The sequence below is a fragment of the Egretta garzetta genome, unplaced genomic scaffold (assembly GCF_000687185.1).
Source record: "Egretta garzetta isolate BGI_Z169 unplaced genomic scaffold, ASM68718v1 scaffold368, whole genome shotgun sequence".
In the NCBI taxonomy this organism is placed as follows: Eukaryota; Metazoa; Chordata; class Aves; order Pelecaniformes; family Ardeidae; genus Egretta; species Egretta garzetta.
Window position 1 is genome coordinate 638,883 of NW_009260684.1, and position 23,820 is coordinate 662,702.

General features: G+C 41.8%; 1 protein-coding gene across 1 annotated transcript in view; it reads right to left on the reverse strand.

The window, feature by feature from the left end:
• Positions 1–22,895, reverse strand: part of LOC104132528 (lethal(3)malignant brain tumor-like protein 4) — a 35,566-nt gene extending 12,671 nt beyond the window's left edge. Inside the window, 17 exon segments of the mRNA XM_035901305.1 lie at positions 763–824; positions 1,219–1,350; positions 2,696–2,875; positions 3,714–3,813; positions 4,931–5,045; positions 6,237–6,347; positions 10,112–10,197; positions 11,649–11,725; positions 13,305–13,456; positions 14,441–14,532; positions 15,030–15,165; positions 15,801–15,905; positions 17,183–17,271; positions 18,347–18,404; positions 19,851–20,022; positions 20,577–20,734; positions 22,872–22,895. Of these exon segments, the coding sequence (XP_035757198.1) occupies positions 763–824; positions 1,219–1,350; positions 2,696–2,875; positions 3,714–3,813; positions 4,931–5,045; positions 6,237–6,347; positions 10,112–10,197; positions 11,649–11,725; positions 13,305–13,456; positions 14,441–14,532; positions 15,030–15,165; positions 15,801–15,905; positions 17,183–17,271; positions 18,347–18,404; positions 19,851–20,022; positions 20,577–20,734; positions 22,872–22,895 (1,849 nt within the window).
• Between the last annotated feature and the right edge of the window lie 925 nt (positions 22,896–23,820).

The window sequence follows — 23,820 nt, forward strand, 5'->3', positions numbered from 1 at the left end:
AAAAAAAGAGTTTTAAAAAAAAAAAAAAAAAAAAAAAAAGCGGCTAGGCACCTGTCCCAGTTTGTGCCTGCTTAGCTATTTTTGATTGGAGACTTATTACCATGTTAAATCCTCCTAAAAGCCTGGTCAGCTCGGTTCTCTGAAATAGCTTTTTATAGTAAATCTGAAAGTTAAGCATATGGTTTGCCAAAGTGATATCAGAAAGCTTCTCTTAAAACTTAACCTGTCACGTACCAGAAAAAAAAAGGCATTGTTTTTTCATTTAATTTTTTGTTTCATCTGTCATCCTTAGAAGAAAAAAAATCACCACCCAAAATGACTCTAATTATGTTTCTGAATACCCAGTGGGGTCTAAAGAAAGAAGTCGATGGAACTTAAACTATCTGCCAGGTTTTGACCAAATCTCCGTTGTCACCTCTGCTTGGCTCTGTCAGCAGAATGGTCATCAACTGCTTGGGGAACAAAAACCCCCTGCCACTTCAGCAGAGTATGAAGTGGTACAAGAGATTGTGCAAGCTTGTCTTCTCAGTTAATAAATATAAGGCTTCACTCTACAAAGTATTAAATATATTTCAGTTCTAAGTAACTTTACCCTTCCTCCTCATTTTAAAGGAAGAAAGACTATAATTGCCGTCACCTCCAGCATGTGATTTCTGTCGACTGTGGAATCAAAGACAAAAAAGCTGTAAAGTCTTAAATGTTCCTTGTGGTGTATTGCACATATATGCATGTACACAGAAAAACAAAGAAAATTTAACCAACCTTTCCCATTGCTTTCCTGTTTCACCAGCTGGAACTTTATATAGGCGTGCGAGCACCCAAGCCTGAAAGCATCAATTACAAAACATTTCAAAAGATACACAAACTAACGTAATTTCTTCCCTATACAGAAATTAGTAACACTTCTAGGAACCAAAACCTCTTCCCTCTCAAAATAAGCAATAGCACTGCTCTGGCCCTGACCTCTCTCTCTAAGCTAAGGACTGTGCTATTAAATTCATGGCTAGAACTCAGATTTGAGTTTACTGCAGGAGAGGGCCCCAAATAATGGGAGGAAGGGAGGAGATTTACCACGTCATTCTAAAACCCTATGCTGCAAATCTCTGATCAAATTGGGCTGTTCTAAGCTATGATTTACATCTGTATTTCAGACAAAGCAGTAGCATCAAGAAACACAATTGTTAATGCACGAAAATACTTCACAAAAATCTTATTTACTTTTTTGGTTTGGCTTTGATGTCTGCAGAGGAATCCTCTTCTACCCAGTCTCTCTCTTGGTTGTTTTCAGACTGTTCCGACAGACTGTGAACACTGCTTTGACATGACTTTTCACTGTCTTGTGCAGATTTTCTGGAAAGAGAGATAAATAATAGTAGCTAAACTGACATCCTCTGTTCCCTTTTCCCGCAGGAGAGCACAGCCGGCTGCTCCTTGCAAGCGAGAGCAACAACTACCACCTAGTGGTAGAAGCTTTCCTCTCTCCCCGCATCATTACTGGCACAGTACAAAGTGCTTTTTTACTCTTCAGAGTGGATTGAGAGAGATTATGTGAAATAATATCAGCCCCTGTGGACTGAGGCTCTGATTCCAGCAGCTACAAGAAACCCACTGAAGCATGTGTTTATGGTGAAATCAAGAGATTAAAGATTTTTGAATCTTGATACCTCCGGATAACATTTAAGAGTCTCCATGACTGAGTTTGATGCGTAAACTGAGCTACACAATTGCCCAAGGAATGACAAGCAGTAGGGTGTTATTAGATCTGCATACTGAATTCAGACCTCCCACTATCAGAAAATTAAATACATATTACAATTTTAGAATGCCATTTATTCTGGGAGAATCCCAAAGCTCCCAAGAGAGCTTTACAGTAACAGTGCCGTTGAAATGCAATCAATTCTGGCACTGAGATTAGCAAAAGGAGGCCCCTGCACACTTCTGGGATGGAAGGAGGCAAACTTTGGCCACGTATGCCGGGGAGGGGAGAGAAGTATTCCTTTTTTTTCTGGCCAAATATGTCTTGAAAATGTTGTAAATCTAAGCAAAACAAATGAACTTCACATACAACAAAGAACAAAAGCGTTGCTGGAGTTTGCTCTGGTGAGGCTGGATTCGTACAGACTAAAGCTGACAATAATAGAAGCCTTCAGGCCCAGGTCTGTCCCATGACACATTTTAACTGCCTCCCGCAGTCCAAGAACTAATACACAGTTTGCTTCAACGACACACAATTCCAAGATTTTCATGTAAGAAAATATCTCGAGGAGCTCAACTTGTCTGCCAAGTGATACACATATAGTCATTACGCCTACCAGTGTAACACAGCTGACTCTGGGGTGGATTGCAGTTACAGTTTAATAGTGCAAAATAACCTTTTTTGACAGTTTTAGGACAGGAAACGAAGGAAAAGAATATATTTTAAATTGAAAGAGCAAGGAAAAATTTATGGAGACAGAATGCAATTTCCTTTGTTGGAATGTGACCAGAGCAGTAGGATTAAGGAATCAAGAAACCTATTAAGGCATATGAGGGTATAAAAGTGCACTGCTCTCTGCTAAGAGTGTCTGGGGCATGGGTCAATATTACAGACAGATGAACTCAGCGCTCTGCTGCTTCTCTGCTAATGCCTGTGGTTTTCAGCCTTGCAAAATGGTTTTGCTCCCCAGTACCTGCCCAAGAAAAGGGTTCAGCTCACCTGGATTGTGGAGAGTCCTCCTGAGAAGACTCTCCTGCTCCTGACAGGAATGGGGCAGGAGTCTCCAGCCTCTTGGCTTTCTGCATGCTGTTGTTAGGGGAAGGTCTCTCCCCACTCAGGCGGTCCTGTAACAAGTTCTCTCTGTTGAGGTTCACATCAGAATATGGGCAGCCAACTAACCTGTGTTAAAGAAAAAAGAAGAAAAAAAACCCAGAGAGATGATGATGCATGTTTTTGTCATACAGTCTTACCAGCCTCAGGCTGACATATCCATCATCAAAGCCAGAAAAAGTGAGGCAAAAAACACTCAGGGAGATGTTATTACCCAGCTTTAGGCGCAGGAAAGCAGGGGACTACATGGCAGAATTAGAAACCAAAGTCATGTTTTTAAAGAGTCACCTCAGAGAACAAGAAGAGCTATTCCTCTGTAACCTGCTTGTCTGAACAACATTTCATGAAATAAGAGAGTCCTGCAACTTTCACTTTGAAAAATTCAAAGCCCTTTACCACATTATATACTACTAAATCTTCAGACCTCCCACCTGACATTGTTTTCTTGCTCTTTAAAACAGTTTAATTGAGAAAAACCTTCCTCTTCCTAGAGCACATAAGAAATCAATTGGCAGAGCACAAAACATGAGCTAGCTCTCCTCACTCTCATACTTTAATAATCTGCCCCCACTCTCTCCCTCTTTAACTGTCTCCTTGCATGCTGTTCTTGGGTATATTATTTTACAAAAAAAGTCCCTTCAGTAATGCTGGAATGTAGAAATTGGAGTGAATTCATCTATGTTGGATTGCATTGCAGTTGTAATGATTATACTGATATAACAGAACTTATGATGAAACAGCACATTTAGACACAAGAGGGAGCTGCAGTTGCAGTTATAACTATCTCCGGAATAAACACCTTGAGATAATTTCAGTGCAGTGCAGGTGCTTGTTGCTGCATTATTATTATGGACAGCAGTCAGACTCTCACAGGCAGAACCCTTGTAAGAAGATCTCATATACGTACGTATAATGTGTTCCATATCGTGGTCCCCTGACATGACCGATACCGTGGCAGCCTGGAGTAGGACACGCTTGTCCCACTGTTCCCACTCGATCAACAGCACCTGGTAATAAGAAAAAAAAAAAGTTAAGATCTGTAAAATGCTCCCTGCATCTGAAGAGCAGACCGCACTGAGGAGCGTTATTCAACATTAACAATATGATGTCATCTACTTTACCTAGAGGGACTTGCAAAGCATGTCCAGTTTTTGCACACCAGCCTACTGGATGAACATCAGGGCTGTCTGCATCGACCCAGAAATCATAATTACGGTCCCAACCATCAAAATGTATCTAAAAGAAGTACACAGTCTCAGTGAGAGATACAGAGAGATACATGACTCAGCTTTTATTTTAAGTTCCCCCTTTGTTTCACCTTGCTCAAGTCAGGGCTGATTCATTCAATCTTTCAGTCAACCACAATCGTCCTTTGTGCTCAGTGTAACTGTTTTCCTGAACCCTGCATCTATGTTTAACAGAACAACCAGATTCTGGTGACACAGTCAAAACACAGGGGCTGCAAGAAAGCACGGCCCATGGGGTGCTCCAGCACACTCTATACTCAAAGACTAAATCTATGCAAACACAATTTTCTATTTAATAGTTTTGTTTTCTGAGGATCCCGAAACACCATAAAAGCCAACAAGTTTGGTGAGTTTTGCAGTGAACAAGCCAGAATTTTCTGCTGAACTACTGCCAATAGTTAGTTCAGATCCAGGTCAGGTTAACAGAGACCAAGGATCACTGCAGTTTAAAGCCTACTGGGGTGTCTATGCAGCAAAATTTCAAACAGATGTATGAACTGAGTCTCACACTACAATATACTGGCAAAACTTGACTTTTCATTGCAGTCATAGCAATGAGACTGAGAATCAAATGGTTAATGGGGAGCAAACTCCACTCCTGCCCATGTAATCGTCCTTCAGGAAGGAGACCTGCAGCTGAGGAGCCTCCATTGGTGCAGCCTCCTCTTTAGCTGGCTCATACTTAATTTCTCAGAAGCCAAAGCACAACAGATTTTTCTGGCAATATACTTAGGTGAAAATAATTAGTTAAAACCCATTTATGTTACAAATTCATACTGGAGAATGTTAAGATCTGTAAAATGCTCCCTGCATCTGAAGAGCAGACCGCACTGAGGAGCGTTATTCAACATTAACAATATGATGTCATCTACTTTACCTAGAGGGACTTGCAAAGCATGTCCAGTTTTTGCACACCAGCCTACTGGATGAACATCAGGGCTGTCTGCATCGACCCAGAAATCATAATTACGGTCCCAACCATCAAAATGTATCTAAAAGAAGTACACAGTCTCAGTGAGAGATACAGAGAGATACATGACTCAGCTTTTATTTTAAGTTCCCCCTTTGTTTCACCTTGCTCAAGTCAGGGCTGATTCATTCAATCTTTCAGTCAACCACAATCGTCCTTTGTGCTCAGTGTAACTGTTTTCCTGAACCCTGCATCTATGTTTAACAGAACAACCAGATTCTGGTGACACAGTCAAAACACAGGGGCTGCAAGAAAGCACGGCCCATGGGGTGCTCCAGCACACTCTATACTCAAAGACTAAATCTATGCAAACACAATTTTCTATTTAATAGTTTTGTTTTCTGAGGATCCCGAAACACCATAAAAGCCAACAAGTTTGGTGAGTTTTGCAGTGAACAAGCCAGAATTTTCTGCTGAACTACTGCCAATAGTTAGTTCAGATCCAGGTCAGGTTAACAGAGACCAAGGATCACTGCAGTTTAAAGCCTACTGGGGTGTCTATGCAGCAAAATTTCAAACAGATGTATGAACTGAGTCTCACACTACAATATACTGGCAAAACTTGACTTTTCATTGCAGTCATAGCAATGAGACTGAGAATCAAATGGTTAATGGGGAGCAAACTCCACTCCTGCCCATGTAATCGTCCTTCAGGAAGGAGACCTGCAGCTGAGGAGCCTCCATTGGTGCAGCCTCCTCTTTAGCTGGCTCATACTTAATTTCTCAGAAGCCAAAGCACAACAGATTTTTCTGGCAATATACTTAGGTGAAAATAATTAGTTAAAACCCATTTATGTTACAAATTCATACTGGAGAATGAAGCCATTTCCCACATGTACCAGGGTTTAACTTGTTTTGGGTTTTTCTTTAAGTACGCTAGGAAAAAAAATTGTCAGGTAGCTTCCCACCAGAACATTAACGCTGCCTTCACTCGCACAGATCACACAGAAACCGCCAAGAGATGGAAAATCATGCTGTCAAATGTTATTTCAAAATAGTTACATTAAAACAGTAACTAACAATGCCAGGCAATTCCATCAGAATTCAACAGGACAAAACAACAGAAATCTTTTCCAGTTGGGCAGGCCTGTAGGCTAGATCATCTGCGAGGCGTTTGTTTGCTGCTCCTCATACCAAACGGGTATTTTTTCTGTACTGCCAATTGCTATATTCCTCAGCACAAGGGCACTGGCACTTCGAAGAAAGGTCATACCTTAATGCGATGGTCATCTTTGTCAACTATTGTTGCCACTCTTATCAAGATGGGATTTCTTCTGTCCACAGCCTCTAACTTCATATTAACTTGGAATCCGTGAGCGGGTCGCTGTAAGAGAGGATGGTAAGCAGAATGCTAAAAAGCTGCAGCCTTCAGAGCTAGTCACCTGCTCTGAATAAAATGCGCTGAAGTTCTCATCTACTATTCAAATGCCTATGCTGCTTTGGCCCCTGATCTCACAGGGCAGACTGATTCAGAGGCTAAAATCAAGAGTTTCCTAGAGGATTAAGCTGTCTGTTTGTCAGCAGCCCAAAACTATTCAAGAGGAAGTTCGAGCTTCCTCAGTGCAGAGGAGCATTTCGCAGCCAGGGCAAGAGGCACTTCGCTAACAGCAAAAAGGCCAGATGCTACCACAAGCTCCACCAACACACAGACTCCGCAGCCTGACAGCAAAACTCCCAAACACAGCAGAGATGATCTTGCATCTGACGAGGACAGCAGCCAGTTCACCACTGTCTTGCACCTGAACAACTGAAACACACCGCTGCGTGACGTCTCTCTTCACAACACCATGTGATGTCCTTCTTGGCATCTGGATATTACAGTTACCTTTATCAAGCAGGTCACCATCTACTTCTTATGACAACAACTGCATCTGCTTGTTACCAACAACTGCCAAGAACTGAGGTGCTGGGACTCAAGAGCAGCCCCAGCTGCTGGAGTCTCCCACCTGCAGTTGCTGCCTTACCCTTTCTCTCAAACCCCAGCAGTCAAACTGCTTTGTAAAAACTCCAGAATGTCCTTTGGCCTGATGAGTGCCCTTTGCAGCACCCAAAGATGTAAACCTCCAAGCAACACACAGCGTTTACCAATTTTTCCATTTATCTTTAAATGACTGACTGCAAATTCCTCCTCCGACCTCCTCAGCTGGGGGTTATAGAGCACTGGATACTCATTCAAAACACGTCCGTCTTCACTTCTGCACACAAAGGTCAGGATTTTAGCAAGAGATGATAAATCGTGTCTTTGAACAGGATCAGGTTAATGAAAAGATGATTATAATCACTCTTCCCTCACAATCTTCCTTACCCTTTTTACAGCCAGTAGATAGGGGTAGGGCAGGAGGTCCACTTCTGAGCTAAGGGGATTACAGACTCCAAATGTTGAGTTTCTCTTTGGTCTTTTCATCTGGATGCAGACATTTATGCACAGGCTTCCAGCCACACAACACGCCAGAAGCCAGACAATCTAAACTGCTTTTAGTTTTAAGAGTAAGCTATTGAACCAGCCAACCTTGTCCTCTTCCTTGAGGAAGGAGCCTGAGTGCTAGAGAGCAAAATCCTGCCCAGAAGATGAGCAGGGCTATTTGTTTAAGTCTTGCTGAGGGGTTGCTGCCTTTTTGGCAATAGCTTATGAATTTTTTGAGTTGGCAGCCCAAGACAATGGGCTGAAATAGTGATGCTGATGACCAAACTGTCTCCTCCTGCGTTTTTGGGTGAAGGAGAAGGCAGAAACCCAGACAGAAGATCTGCTATTTGTGCTGATGATCAGTGTCTCCAGACTACATAAGATAGCTCTTGAAAACTGTTAAAAACTAATTCAGTGAGAAATGCCTGTTCTGGCTTGCAACCCATATTTTTATGTACTGATTTCCTGTAATTGCTAGCTGGAATAATAATAATAATAAAAGAAAAAATCAATAACTGTGCCATGTATTTGCACTTCAGACCAACCAAGCCAGAAAAATAACGAGGTTTGATCTTGAAAGAGTTCTATTAACTGTTGATATATTAAATGCCTTTTTTTTTTCCTGTCTCATTTTCGAAACACAGTGTTGGATGCTAATTTATATTTTGGAGTTTTATGAGAGCCAGAATTGGCCCTTCTACTATTCTCTCAAAGCCAGATATCTGAAGGAGCAAAACAATGGCTGCAGAGATGTACGTAAAACAGGAAAAGCAGCAGACAAGGCAGTTGCATTCCCCCCTGGGAAGACACTTCACTTTGGAAGAATCCAAAACAGGGAGTACTCAGTGCTGAAAAGGCTCCCCGTCCTGAGCAAAGCTCTGTTATCTTCGGGTGACATTTCTCATCACATTTTATATTCTGAAAATCTGCTAATAGAATGCCGTAATGACAGATTACTGAGGACTCCAGACTGGGAGTTTTAAGTAGGTCGTACTTCACTGTTTCTTTTGTATCATGAAGAGTTTTATTATCTTTCCAAAATATTTGCCTCTACAAAACTACTTCTATTGTTCCTCTACTGTGTAGAAGACCAATTGCTGCATTCTTTTGCTCTTGTATTCTGAAGGTTCCCATTTTCCAGTACTGTTGGGATTTTACTAGCACAGCTCGGAAAAAGCCTGAGCCTACCCTGGGGGCAACCAATACATCCTACTGACAAGCTTCACTCATTATCCTGCACACTGGCTCCGAGGTGCTTCACATGCTGCGCTGCATGATCGAAGATGCTGTCTGCCCAACTCTGGAAAACCTTAATCCAAGGGATGTTTTGGAGTTCAGCTGCGCTGCAGATAACTCCAGCTGTGGCCTTACAGTTCTCTAAAGAGGCAAACCCAGCCTCTTCCTATTCCCTGACACCCACCTTGCAACGTACAACAGCTTCAAATGGACACTTGCTGAAATCTAGCAATTATCAAACTTGTCTGGCTGGATTTTTACCTCCCTTATCTGAGGCCTCCCTGATTGCTTTTCCTCCTCAGCCCCAAAGAGCTTACCAACAAAATATACAGGAGGGCAGCAGGTATTAACCTGCAATGCTAACTTCATCAAAAGGAATGAAGACAAGTGTCACGACGGCACAGCCAAGTTTTTAAATGTACTGCAAAGTTTAGCAAGGTGAGCCAGCAGTGTGGAAGAAGCTGCTAAGGAAAAAAAAAATCAACTTTAAAGTATGTGAGTTTTTTAGTGAAGTTATTTTCAAGGCTTTTCTTTTGCTTCTGCTCACGGTAAGCTTCCAGATAAATGCACTGAACTCCAATGTAAGAAACAAAAGCTCATGCTCCCAAGGCTGAGAACATCATCTTCAGATTTAGTCTGCAGGATGATCTTACTCCATCTAGGAGTTTGGCAGAGATGCTCTATCATGTTAGTGTGGAGGGCACAGCTGGCTCCTCCCTAGAAGAGCTGAGATCTATATTAGAACATATAAGACCTTGATAGGAACTTCTCACTCTACCTTAATTCCAGCCTCACCAACCAGGGGAAGAAGGATTTGCACAACTGCAAGGTGAAAATATTTTAGAGAAGTTTTTAAAACTTCATGCGGAGGGGACACCTGATGGAGGAACTGCATACTTCTCATTCCCCCTCAAACACACTACCCCTTCCTCACTTCCCCACCAAACGTCACCAGCTGCAGGCCAGTGATATCCACTTCTGATCCCCATGAAGGGTGAGTCCGGGAAGTCTGTTCAACCAGCACCAGTCCTGCTCAGATGTCAACTGGGAGATCCCCTTTGCCCACACAGTCAGACCTCGAGCAGACGACCAGCTTTTTCCCTTCTCCATGCCCTCTCTGAGGCAAGGTACCGCCCTTCACATATTCCTCTGAAAGCTACAATTATCTGTGAGGACTGAAGGCTCTTCTCTTAAATGGAGCAAGTTTTTTAGTCAAAAATCCTTTCCAAGACAGCTTTTCAAGGCATCATTTAAAAAAAAAATCTTGCTGCCTGCTGTGTGTTTTGTTTTAGCAGCAGTGAGAGATGATCTTAAACTCAAAGTAAAAAACCCAGTTTCACCCTCTTGGCACAGACATGGTGAACGACCATCAAATAAAGCATCTCGCAAGAAAGGGTAGATAACAGTTTCCCCTACCCTCCTGCTCTAGGACAAAGAGATTCACCAACCAGCTTGAATGCTCTTGCTGGGGCTGCCTGGGAATTAGTTTCTTCCAAGTATTTCTCCCATGAGAAGGCTTTGGAATCCTTGTATCCTGAAAAAAACAGAGAATTAACATTTAAGTAAGAAAAAACCACATTTATTGTTACAAACAGAAAAGCAGCTATGTAACACATGGCTATTGTGTTAATTTAGCACTTACAATGGATGGTGCTGGGAAGTGGTCTGTTTATTCATACATACCACTTACAGCACACACAGCACCACTGCAAGTTTCCCTAGTTTCTACACAGCACTTTAACCCTGACCTGAAAAACCTGAAGAGTTCATCTCTGTATAGCTTAATCAATGCTTATTCTCTAGAGAAAGCTGCCAATTAAGAGCTAGTCAGAGGATTCTGTGATGTGTAGTGGCATCACTAAATTAATTCCCTATTTTATTAACTATTCTATGTCCGAGTGCCTGCAAGATTGCAGAAACTTCTCGTCTCCTGCTACCTACTCACCCATAGCTGAGTAAAACTAAGCAGTCTGGAAATAAAAGGCTCCATCGCCGTTGCTATAATCTCAGACACCTACGTAAGTGTGCTACTAACAACAGCGGGATGTCTCTCCCTAGCAGCTACATTTAAGAAACTGCTCTACTTTTTTCCCCCTTCCTATTTCAGGAATTTTTAGCCTCAGTATTGTTTCCTTTTGGCAGGAGGGCGCAATGACTAAATGTATAGGACAGTCCGCAAATTGCTGCACGTAAATCTCTCAGCAGAGAAATCAGAATTGACTGCAGATTCTGCTGGGGGCAGAGGCAATCGTGATATGAGAAGGGGAGCTGCATGCCACAGCCTCGTTGCTCCTGTTCCAGAAGCAGGAACAGATGAGGTGTTGCTGAAGAGTAAGTGTTACAACCCCTTTTGCATCTGCAGCAAAGGCACAGAGTCTAATTCCTCCAGTGCAGAGGGATCTTGTGGCGCCACCCACTCTACTAAACTTGATACGCAGTAATTACAGAAATTCTTGCTCCAGGGCTGTCAGTCTAGCAAAAAGCAGACATAATTTTAAAATTTTTGTTATTTTTAAGGTGAATGAGCATTTCCAAGGCCTGAAAGCAACATTGATTTTCCTGTAGGTTCTGGTCCTTTTTAATTTGCCAACATTCTCTTCATTTACTGAATTCCAGTGCAGCAGAAAGAAATGGAGCTTCAGTTATTCCTTCATTTCCAGAAATTCCACCTTATCGTGTATGAAATCATGATACTGATTCCTCTTTCTTCCAGCTCACCTTAAAGGAAATGCTGCAAATACTTCAAAGTTCTTTCCCTTCTGAAATCAAATTAAATTACAAATTACCAAACCCCATGACATTTTTTGAAAGAGCTATGAAACAAAATAAAATGCAGTGGCAAAAAGTATGAACAATAATATTGTTCAGTCAGTAGAGAAGAGAGTACTGAACGTAACCTGTAACTTGCAAATACGTAATTATGTGCAAGATAAAGCTTGCACGTTTTTTGACTGAGGCAGGAAATAAGTCTCACTTTCAACATACCAGGTGGTGTTGTCAGTGGGGTTCCAGTTTCTTGGCAGTAGCCAACAGGACGAATATATGGGCTGCTAGCTTCACACCTGAATCAAAGAGGGAAAGTTGGCACCAGTCAATTTTAAAGCAAAAAGAAAAGCAGAATTTCAAATGCTGTCTGATACGCCTTTGCTGGGTTAGCAGATGCTTTCGGTGCTGATCATGGTGTAAAAGACAAGCATTACCTCGTTAGAATTTATAATGCCAAGTTTTCAAGGCATTCAAGCTGCCCCAAAGGATAGGGAAACACAAAGAATGCCTGGTGCTTTAAAAAAAACAACAAAAAGCCCCCCACATGTGGACCATACCAAACACAGTTCAGCCTGGACACAGAACATCCAAGCTAAAGTGCAAAAGAAACAACGAAATAAAAAACAAACCCTTGTCCCTAACTGAAATACCATTCCTGTGCCAAGAACTGCATGTTATCCACTAACTCTAGCTGAAACCTACTGGTAGTTTGCCTGGTTCCCAATTTCATTTCATGTTTAGATCTTCTGACTCCCTGAAGGAGGCAAGGGGCCAATTTGAGACAGCCCCTTTTGTCACATCTGCTCCAAGGAAGGGACCAAAGCAGTCTTTCAGATCTAGGAAAAAACCTGTATGTTTTCAGCCAAGCTCTACTTTGAAGCTTTGTTTACTTGTGTGTTCCATTAAAATTTTCAAATTCCAAACAAAACACGGCATGAAAACAAAGCTTCATGGGCTAAAATGGTAAAGAAACGAGCTCTAAAGTCCTGCAAATGGAAACACCAATGTTACAAAGCTCTGTGTGATGTATTTATGGCAAAGAAAGAAAAGACCAACTCGCCACCAAAGAGGTGCCTATTCTGAAAAAAACAAGCAAAAGGAGATGGGGGAGAGAACACAGAATACTGATCAAATCAGTGCTATTTTGAGACGCATGTGCCTTGTGCTGCTTTCACAAATTCAAAGAAAGTTGCTCCATTCATGTAGGTTGGAAAACATGGAACAAAAAGGGAAAACGTTTCCTTGACTAATGTTCCACCTGGCCTCAGCACGAGGGCAAGGGATCAAGGTTCTAAGATGAAGAACAACTGTAGTGCAGGTCAGGCCTTCAAAGTCTAAATGTTGGCAATCTATTTTATTTTCAAAGGGCCTTAGCCAAACTCTGCTGAAACAAATGGAAAGGATTTTTACTGCCTTCAGTACTGCCTGCTTCCAAATGGAAGTTGGCAGAGACATGCCAACACCCACTACTAGTCCGGGAAGAGAGTATATTACTAATTCCAGGTGGCATCACTAGTGGAGTTTACCCTTCCTTTAGCTCTGCCAGAGGAATGGGTAGCATGAACATTCCCTGACCTGACCCAGGTCAGCCAGCTGTGTTACTTCAAACACTTCTTACCTCAAATGCTTCATGGGCAGTTCAAGGGAACCCCACTGGTTTTGCACTGAGCCAACTGATGAGCACTCAAACATCAGGGGAAGCTACAGGGCAACTGGCAGTTTGTAAAAACCCAAAGTAATTACTCAGATGCTTGAAACCTGATTTAAGATCCCAACTTTAGTGACTGCATTTTAAATATTCGATATTACCCTTACTGGAAGAGCGAAATAAACCAGTCTACTTGCAGATATATATTAGGAATAGAATCTCTTTACCAGTAGTCATAACTCTCATCCCAGTTATCAAAATGAATTAGGAGGCGGTTATCCACCATGTCCGTGATGGTTGCGACACACATCAGCGACGGATTCTTCTTGTCCACTGCCTCTAGTTTCATTCCCAGACGAAAACCAGAGGGTGTGACAGGCTGAGGAACAGGACATCAGGAAAGGGAAATCAGCCACGTTCTAGGCCAGGCCATTTAAATTACCCTTATAAAGTAATTTGTTGCAGGTTGTAACCCTGAAACCCACAGACCAAAACACACTATAGTTACTGGCAAAAGGTCTACAGACAAGATTTCCATGTGTTCTGGAGATGACTGTTCTTATTTCTAAAAAAGAGCTGATGTAGCTCGAATAACAGAATCTCCAGGTATACAACACCACTACAAACTCAAGGGCTAAGATGCACACGCCTTGCAGCAATGAGCATTGGCTGAGGGTAAGCGTGAGCAGTGCAGGTCCTGTCTTATTAGTGGAAAAGTTAGAGAGTCTCCAAGTTAAAGAGGTGACTCAGTCGGAAACAGAGCAGAGCTGCACAGTAGGCCCTGGCCCTACTGAAGGCAGGGCTCTGTGCATCTGCAGCGTCAAATCCACCAGACCGTGGACTTTGTGTCATCTGTGTGACACAAAATGGGAGCGATTGTTATACAGGAACTGAGGCTAACAACCAAAAAGAAAGTAATAGTGGGTGAAGGATGAAAAATGCTCAAGATCCATAGCCTCATAATGAATCCCGTGGCGCACATGAGTATGCTGCTAGAAACCAGAAATTATTTTGGAAATTATTAAATTAGAGGAAAGTGACACAAATATGTTGACTGTAGGGACACAGCAAAACAGGCTGTTGTAATATATATAATAAATGGTAGAGTAAATCTTTTACTCCAGTATTAAGGAGGAAGGGAAATACAAATTCTCTCTCTGGAAAGTCAGTGACTGGGGGAAGGAAGAAAAATTGTACTAGTTTCCCATCTTAAAAATAAATCACAGCAGGAAATAGCTTGCATCTGATTGTACCATGGTTGTACCTCTACCATGAGCATATTAAAACCATGTAAATATTCTGGTCAAAACTCACTTAGTATCAGACCTATTTGAAACATCTTGTATTCAATACCACCACTTACTGTGCTGAGGGTCTTAAAAAGGCTTTTTGGAGCTGCTTGAGCTTTGCAATTCTTCAAATGGGAAGTCCAATTAAATTCTCCCTCCTTGAAACCTAGAAAGGGAGATAAAAAGATTGTTTTACACAGCCCCGTTACATTCAGATTGGTTTTTCAGAAATGGAAATTACCTGGGAAGAATATGAACTTTGCATGATAACTGCCCTTCTACAATCTTCAGGGGTTATGCATTTCAGCTTAAACATCCATCTCTTTTTCGTTATAATGTCCAATCATTAATCTCAACCTTCAAATGTTTCTAGGAAACTGAATGCAGGGAAGAAGCAAGTTCTGAACCCCAAAGAGGCTCCTTGCATTACACACTCATTCAATAAGGAGCTTCTAATTTGACTAACAACGTCAATCTTGGGGAATATCAAAAGGAAGCTGTTTTGTTCTTTTGTGATTCACTGTCTTAGTTACACCTCTTCCCTCTAAGCCACTCAGATTGAGTTCCACAATGAAATCATACTAAAAATGAAACATGCAGAGCCAGGACAACTAGTTCTTAGTAGAATTTATGGTTTCTTGTACACTATTTTTTTTTTCATACCTTTCGGAGGGAGCAGCTTATGACTTGTTTTTTCACACCAGCCAACAGGATGGATGTCTGAGGAATCAGCATTAACCCAGAAGTCATAGCACTCTGGATAACCATCAAAGTGTAATCGCATTCTGTACCCTTGTACCTATAATGACGGGAGCTCTGATTATCATAAAGGGTCAGAAAGAAGTTAAAGAAAAACACTAATCAAACACTCCTTCCACATTTGGATTTATAGATAAAAGTAAATTTAAGATCTCATTTATTTCTCAAAAGTCTAGTTTTATTTTTCCTCATTTACATCTCCCAGTTTCCATGCTCTTCTCTTCTCACTTCAAACAGTTGAACATGAAATTGGTTGCTGTAACTTCACTGGCCTCCTATTCCATACTCATGCACATATCACTGTCCGGCAACATCTGGAGTACAAATGCAGCCCGAGAACTTTTACGGCTCTACCAGATCAACACAGATTTCACATAATTGAAGAAGCATAAAAGCATTTTGACTTGCTTATATTTACTAAGTCTTAGGGCCTAACTGCATTGTTCTTTTTCATATTTGTTCATTGCATGCAATTAATAGGTTTACTATTCTGAGTTACAATTGCAAAAATCTGACAGTAGGACTTCAGGCATAGATCCTTAACCACAGAACACTATTCCTTCACTGTCACCTTGAACTCCTCTTAACCATTAACTAATTAATTGAGTACTGTTATTCTTACATTTACTAAATGTACATGGGACTTTTGGAATCAAAGATAGGAAGAGCAACTACCTCAGCCACTGTGAGAACACAAAATCGAGAGGGGTGTTCGGGATCCAGCCCTTCCAATTTCATTCCAACTTTAAATCCATTTCGGCCTTGTGGGAATGATTGATACTGTGGGGGGGGTGGAAGAAGGAAACATTTGCTTTTAATTACTAAAGAGAACATCTATTGCAGAGCAGTCATCAGATATACTTCAGGCTTCAAATTTTCAACTCAGAGAAGACAATTCTATCACTAAATGATTGCTGCTTTAATAGGCAGGCGCAGGTACAGAGATCAATAATGGCATGATCACCGCATTTCAGATTTACTTGTTATTCTAATTAATCTCTCAAAAACACTGAACCACAAGCCTGTTGCAATTAGCTATAAATAAATCTTTCAGCAGATGCAGAAATGAGTTCTATTCAAACACAAAAGAATCCCCTTCACAGCCCAGTGTGGGAGGGCTGGCAGAAACAAAGAGCCAGGAAAGCTAAAATCACTTTGCCTATGTCAGCACGAGGTCAGCAGTCCAGACTTTCCCAAAAGGTAACTTCTCATCTTCAAACAGTAAAAGGGACAAGGCATGTTTGATCTGGAGCCCACTTACACGGTCATTCCAGAAAACATTTGTGTTTTTCATTTATTTGCAGTCTTAATCCAAATTCAACATTTGAAGTATAGTAAAGGCTTAAAAGAAATCCAAACTGGAATTGCAAATGGCTTATTGCATCCACTGCAGTTAGACCTGACTTCCCTTCTCATCTCACTCTGTAAGGTGCCAACAGCCCTCGGCTTTGAAGAGCTCACCAGGAGCTGAACTTCTAATGTGGGCTGGTGCACTGGAGTGCAGAAGCAGCTTCACCAAGGCTAAACTCGTCCTCTTCCACCTTCAATGCATCAGACTAGGAATGAACACAACTTCCACCCTCCCTCGAAACAGTCGCTTCTCACTGAGACAATCTACAACATTCACAGAGCTAACTGACTTACAGCTTTCTGCAGAGGAAGGATGGAAGCGGTGTTGTACAACCACAGGCAAAGCACAGGACATGTGAAAGACATTAAGCTCTCCCTCTCCAACTTCCTTGGAGATTGCCTAACAGCCTGTTTATCCAGAGCTACCCAAAGCAGATCGAAACAGTCATTGTTTATTTCTGAGGGAGGTTCAACCAGCATTTTTTACACCCTAGTTTGGAATAAGACTTGCAGGGCAGATGCTTGTTTCCACAGTGCTTCAAGGCTGGAAACAAACATGGGGGGGTTTTACTGCCTGCTTGCACCGCAACAACTCATAAATATAACTGCCGGCTTGAGGGCAGTCTCCAATCCTACCTCCACCGAGTCAGTAATTCTGTGATGTTGCCTGAGAAAAACATAGCAAGAGAGTTGAAAAAGCTGCCAACCTCTCTGAACAGTTTTAGGGGAGCAGCTGGCATCCGTTCCTCTTCTAAGTAGGAAACCCAGTTCCATACCTTCTTCTTTCCAGGAACAACTAAGCAATCAAAAACAAAGAGAAAAATGAATGTTTCTCTCAGATGCCTCCCGCTCTGCCCTCTCTCCTTTCTCCTCCCACGTACATGCCAACACTGTTTTGCCGTTGTACCCCGAAGGAGGCAGTGTTACCCAGCTTTTGAGGAAAGGTATCAATTCCAGCAGTAGGGAACCTGTGCTCATTTCTCATTAAAAAAAAATTATTATAACACAGGTCAAATGAATTGTGGCACCCGGATTACTGGCAAGATGCCCATGGAAAGTTGCCACTGTAAAGTTTAGACAAGATATAATAACTTAAAATTGTGGAAAATAATTCCTTCTCCTGGTATTTCACAGAGGAATAAGGGGTTAGATATAAGCTAAAAGACAGCACAAAGAGGCATTTAATTGCAGCTGAAATAAACCTAAAACAAAACAAATGAAAAACCAAGTGAATTTTTGTTCAGTTCACAAGATTTTTTATATATACGTACACATATATACACACACACACATGTATTTATAACCTGCTAATATCACAATGCATCTACTAGAGAAGCAGCTACCAGTACACAGATGATGAAAACAACAACTTGGGCAGGTGCTTGGATGCATTCTAGTGGGACCACGGTCGTACACATAGAAAATTATGGTTTAAATGCATATTAAACATATCCCCCCAGTTTACATATGCTAACTCCTTTAAAGGTATTTAAAAAATATAACCCAAAGTCTATAATCAATCACATGTTGTTTACAACTTATTTTCTATTTTGCATTTGTAGTCTGTGGCTATGAAGCTCTCCAAAGTCAATGGAAAAAAATATTCTTACTGGCTTCAGTGAGCTTGGGATCGGGCTGTCTCCTCCTAGGTCCTCTACACTGTGCCTGTCGTGCAGGCAAATCTAGTCTATTCTTGCTAATACATTTCAGAAGACTGACTGCGGTAAGAGGGTTATGTACCTAATAAGCTATTCTGAATGTGAAATGAGCTCTACCATCCTTTCCTCTTCTGTTTACTATTATTCATTTTATAATAGCTAGCAAAAAAAATCTATAAACATTAAAGAAAAGAGACTATGAGCTTAGCTCACCTTGTTTTATTGGTTTAGTGTTTCTGCGGCTTTTCATATTATTTGATTTATTCTTCTCCTAGACACAGATATGTTAAAAAAAAGTTTAGCAATATTGTTTTTTCCTCCCTCTTTGATCATCTCACAATGCAGGTACAATAAGGATGTAACATGTAACTAACAGGACTATTAGCTAGCATTATTTCCTTTTGAATAACCCTGCAAGAACATTAGTAGGGTATGTTACATATATAACTTTGATCCTGCAGTATCCCAAAGTGCTTTACAAATGATTTAATATATGCTACTAAAGTTCATTTAAATATGGCTACTGAAGAGCAACATGGGCCCAAAATCTCCATTACAATACACAGGATTTGCTTTCTGCAATGCAGGATTTACTGCTCACTTAAGCAACCTTACTGTAATGCTCCCCTTTCCTTTTCCTTTCAGAGGTTATGTCCATCTACACCAGGGAATGGATACAGGAAAAAAGTAATTTATGAAGCCCCGAAGGAAGCAGAAGCTTCAAGTAACTACTGTCATAGATGAACACCCCAGAAAATGTGGTCTCCCTGTGCCACACTCCGAGCCAGATTGCCGTTCACATTTCTTCTATGTGGTTTTCAAACTCATGTTAATTCACCCAGGGTTGTCATTTCTCAAAGTGAACCAGAAAGGGCAAAATCTGAAATGCAAAGCTGCCTGCCAATCGTGCCCCAGAAGAGAGCGAGGGGCAGTTTCAAATGAGGAGAAGGGGGAAGAGACAGAATGCAAGTACTTCTGAAAACATACGTACTTAAAACCATCTTATACACATCACAGAGAAAAGCTGAGCAACAAGATGAGTTAAACTGTTCGTGACATCAGAAGTTTCAGCTTGCATTACCAATGAACACCTACCCCAGCATCTCTGCATTACAAAAGCACGTGCACTACGTGAATATAAATAGAACGGTTCAGGCCTGAGACGCTACACACGCGGTAGCAGAGTGCAGGCTTGCACAAAGGGCCCCTAAAGGGAGTAAGATGCTTAACAAAAGTTAAAAAAAGATCAGGCCAGGACTGAGGAACTTGTATTCCTCTGCCATTGACACAGGTTTCTAGTAGTGCAGTGAGTGTACACACAAGTACCTAATAAAAAGCAATCAAACTCTGTGGTTTGACATTAATCTTCAGTATCACTTAATAGCACTTGACTGTAGTTAGGTGAAGCATTTTTGGAGGCGTGTGTTTTTATTACTGTGAAATACACTTGGTGCAGAGGGCTGTAACTACGCCTATGAAGATACAGTCTGAAATCTTGACTTTGACTTCGTGTGAGCTATTCACCCTTACAACTCCTCAGACTTCAAGAACAGATATTCTCATTACTGATGCAAATCAGGATCAGACCCAGTCCATTCTCATGGGTACAAAACAGCCTCCCTCAGCTCAGTTTGCATTGCACAGTGAAATCTGAGACACAGAATGGTCCCTGCTCTTCACAGTTCTCTTTAAAGAAAATACATGCAGCCTCATTTACCTCGTCCTCATCTGCATTTTCCTCATCATCCTCAGACTCCAGAAGCAGCCTTCTCTTCCTTCTGAGACGTTTGACAGGTCTGTCAGCCTCATTCACCTGACAGCCACTGCTGGTATTAAGATTTCTACTATTTCCCCTGTTTCTGCAATCATCTGGAATGTCTCTGGTATCACTAAACATCCAAAATTGAAAACAAAATCAAATTAAAAGTGCAACAATACTCCTGCAGTATTCCCAGTGTCTCTGTACCTCTTTGGAAGAATGAGGATGCCTGGGCTGAGAACCTAAAAAAGTGAATCAAGTTTGCAGGATGTGCCAGGTATATATCTTTTAAAAGCACTCTAAGGTACTGGCACTGCTCTCACCACCACAGCAGCTTGAGAGAGTTTTTAATTTTGCCATTTACAACTCTACAGGAAGTTAAGACATCATCCTTGTCTGTAGGATGGGGAACCGAGGCATCAAGCACGCAACCAGCACTTTGTCAGGCTGGGAAGAGAAATGAGGATGGAACTCTCGAGAGCAGCCTTCCTCTGTCGGGCATGGGAGCCTCCAGGGTAACAGGAAGGTCATCAGTAGGGCTGTGCAGGTGGCTCTGCTTCAGCTGTGCCTCGGTAACACTTGCTCTGAGGACTTCCTTCTACTCACGGCAACACTTTTCTCTAATCCCATGTGCTCTTTAGACATTTTTAAACACAGAACAGGAAGAATGTTGGGTTTCTTTACCTGTCCCTGTGCTGCTGGGAGCCCATTTGAGTAGAGAACTTTCCATTCTCAAAGCAATCCATTTGCTCACAGCTTTGGAGATGGGAGTGGGGCACGTCTTCTCTGGGCACTGCAGAAGCAAAGAAAAAGACAACTATTAAATTAAAATGTTAAAACACCTTTCATGCAATTAGTTCTGTCAAAGTCCTTTACAGACTTTCATTAAGTGACCCTCAGTATCCCATTGTGAAGGAAGTAATTATTATCTGTGCACTGGCACATAGAGTGTACCACCTCATTAAAGAAAAAACCCTTTTATCTGTAATATTTTAATTTTGGAGAAACCCTGCCCCCTGTAAAAGTGATAAAGGAGGATATAATCTCAAGGCTATAACCAGGATGCAGATACAAATCTCTTTGTATTTCTTTATTCCTAGTAACCCTCTAACTTGAAAGACAAATGTCAAACAAGTCCATCTTGTTTGGATACTTTTAATGCAGTTGCTTAAGTTTAAAAACTTCAGCCTTTATATATACTTTGCACATATGAAAATCTCTAATAGGCAGCCTCTAAAAATAGCACATTATTGATGGGAGAATAGAAACAACTATTTCTATATCTAGCAAGGGATATATATCAATCTTTCATCTGAATGAAAGCATGAAAATGTAAGGAATAATGCCAATATATCGTTTATGTTTACTTGATTTGAGTTCTTCCGAATGGAAATTAATTTATGTTGAATATTTTAACAAAGCATGACTACAGTGATACCCGTTACCAGGCAGCCGCACTATCCTGATGCATACTTTGCTCAAGTAACCTGACATGCCATTTGTGCACGAGGGGCTCCTACATATACGTCATTCCTATTCTGCATTTAGTGGCACCACTTGTGTGCACCGGTCTAATCAATCCATTTTTGAATGCACCATTAAACACTTCAAAAGAAAAAAAGAAAAACCACACCACATCACAGAATCCGGAACGCTGAGATATGAGTCACTTTGCTTTTTGTTTAAAGCCATTTTCATAGTCTCCTCACCAGTACTTGTATTCATTCTGCTAAGACGACTGACATTTTTCATTAATATTTGATTGCTCCCTATAGCCCAATATGGATGTCAGATGGTGCTGGCTGGAATTGGGCAGAAAGACTGCCTACGCACAGAGTGCACGCATGCCTGCTTGTATCACAACTTAAAGCCTCTCCCTGTGCCTTCGGGGACCAATGATTCCAGGCAGGGAAAAGACAAAACAGGGAAAACTTGCAAGAACCAAGAGCACTTGAAGAGGTCTGCTCGATTAGAAGTTACACTGATCTATGGAATATACTTGGACTAAAAGGGTGTGAAAAATTCTTAGCGCTGAGGTGTCCATATTAGAGCTGGTTCTTTGTCTGATGGATTGACATCTCCTCAGCTCGAGCCGACAAGGAGAATGACCCACAATCAGCAGGAGCCTAAGAGAATGCCTGTAAGTGTAAGTGAATCTGCAGAGCTTACAATGAAATTTGAGATGAGAAAAGCCAGCAGGAAAGACAGGTACAAAGCTGTCCTACCTGAAAACAGAAATAGTTCCACCAAAATCCTGGGGAAAGCCACCTGGCAGACACTTGTCCATGCAGGCAAGAAGATGGGAGATCATTCTTTCCTCAAAGAAGAAATTCCCTCCATAGGGATGTATGACTTCAGTGATGTAGCCCTGCCTTGACTAGGGACCCAGCATCGCTAGCGCAGACCTCATACAAAGAGGTAACATCCTTTCAATTACTGCACCAGGATGCACTGGTGAGATTGAAGACCATGAGACACTGAACAGGCTCCAGCTGCTGTTCCGTGGTGCCTGCGTGTCCCAAGCTAATTCTCAAGTCTCCTGCCACCACCTGAGAAGAAGACTGGTTTTGGTATGAGGCATCAGGCAAAGCTATCGAGGGCTCCCTATACCACAACCACATACTGTCACATTTAACCAAGAGCATCTTTAAAATATGACCTGATGCTGGACGGCTAATGGTACTCTTGGGATGAGAGCTTTTCATCGTCACTCACTCCCTAGCACTGATCTCCATTAGTATCTCTAGAAGACACTCAGGCACATCTGTGAGGGAGCTCTACTGAAACAGTGAGTCATTTAATCAAAGGAAACCACTGACCTCCCAAAGTAAGCGAGGCTGGCCAACTTAACCAAGCAAGTGGTCTGGAATGAAAGAGCTCAGAGGTTAACATACAAATATTCTGTTTCGAGCTACTGGGTTCTGCATAAACAGAGTAAGAACAGGTCTGCAAAGAACTAAGACACTTCTTGTCCGTTACGTTGATGTGCATGTCCAGTAACATGCTTGCATTATCCTGTTAAAACTCAGTTTTTCCCCTAAGTTCAATTACAGTAGCCCTGGAAACCTCAAAACTTTTATGGGTAATAGTGTAACTCTTGGCATGAGCCAGGTTAGAGGAGACTCTCAAGGATGTTATTACAAAGATAACTGACACTACTGGGGATTCATCCTGAGCCAGGAATCCCAGGTTAGCACAGCGTTGTGCCATCCATTCATGCTCCACGCTGTGTAACGCATGTAACCAGAGAAAGGAATAATGCTGGAAACTCCCGTCACGCCTGAGAGCGCTCAGCTAAGGCACAGCTACATGAGTAAACCAAGCAGTGCCAGGTCCTGCAACTCTGCCACACGCATCTTTAGCACAGCCTTGGGGCACTTCTGGCCTAGGGCACCTAGCACCCTCCCAGGCAATTCCCAAGCATGATTCTGGAGTCAGCATGGAGCTGAGACACTGCCCAGTGGGTGCAACCACTCCGTTTTGGAGGCTGAGAGTATTTAATAAGGTATATATGACCAGACCATTCTGGTCTCAAAGTCCCAAAACAGGCAGTTTAGTTTAATACAGATGCAGACTTAATGGCTGACAAGTAAATCACTGGTGTTAAGGAGAAACACTGATGTCATTGCTGATCCACTACCCTGGAAAGAAGGGGCTCCAACTTCCCACAATCACCACTTACAAGAGATCCCAGGACGTAAGTTAAAACTCAGCGTGAGAGGGATGTTTGAGTACACCGACAAATCTAGCCCAAATCATTTATATAACCACACTTACCTTCCATAAAGGCGAGCACAATGCGTGCGCCAGGTACTGTTATGACTACGCAGTAATTACATTCACTCTAAATACCCCTAAAATATTCGAAATAAGACAGTGACTCACTCCGCACGCTGCGCCAGGGAGTACCACGCTACTGAAACACGCA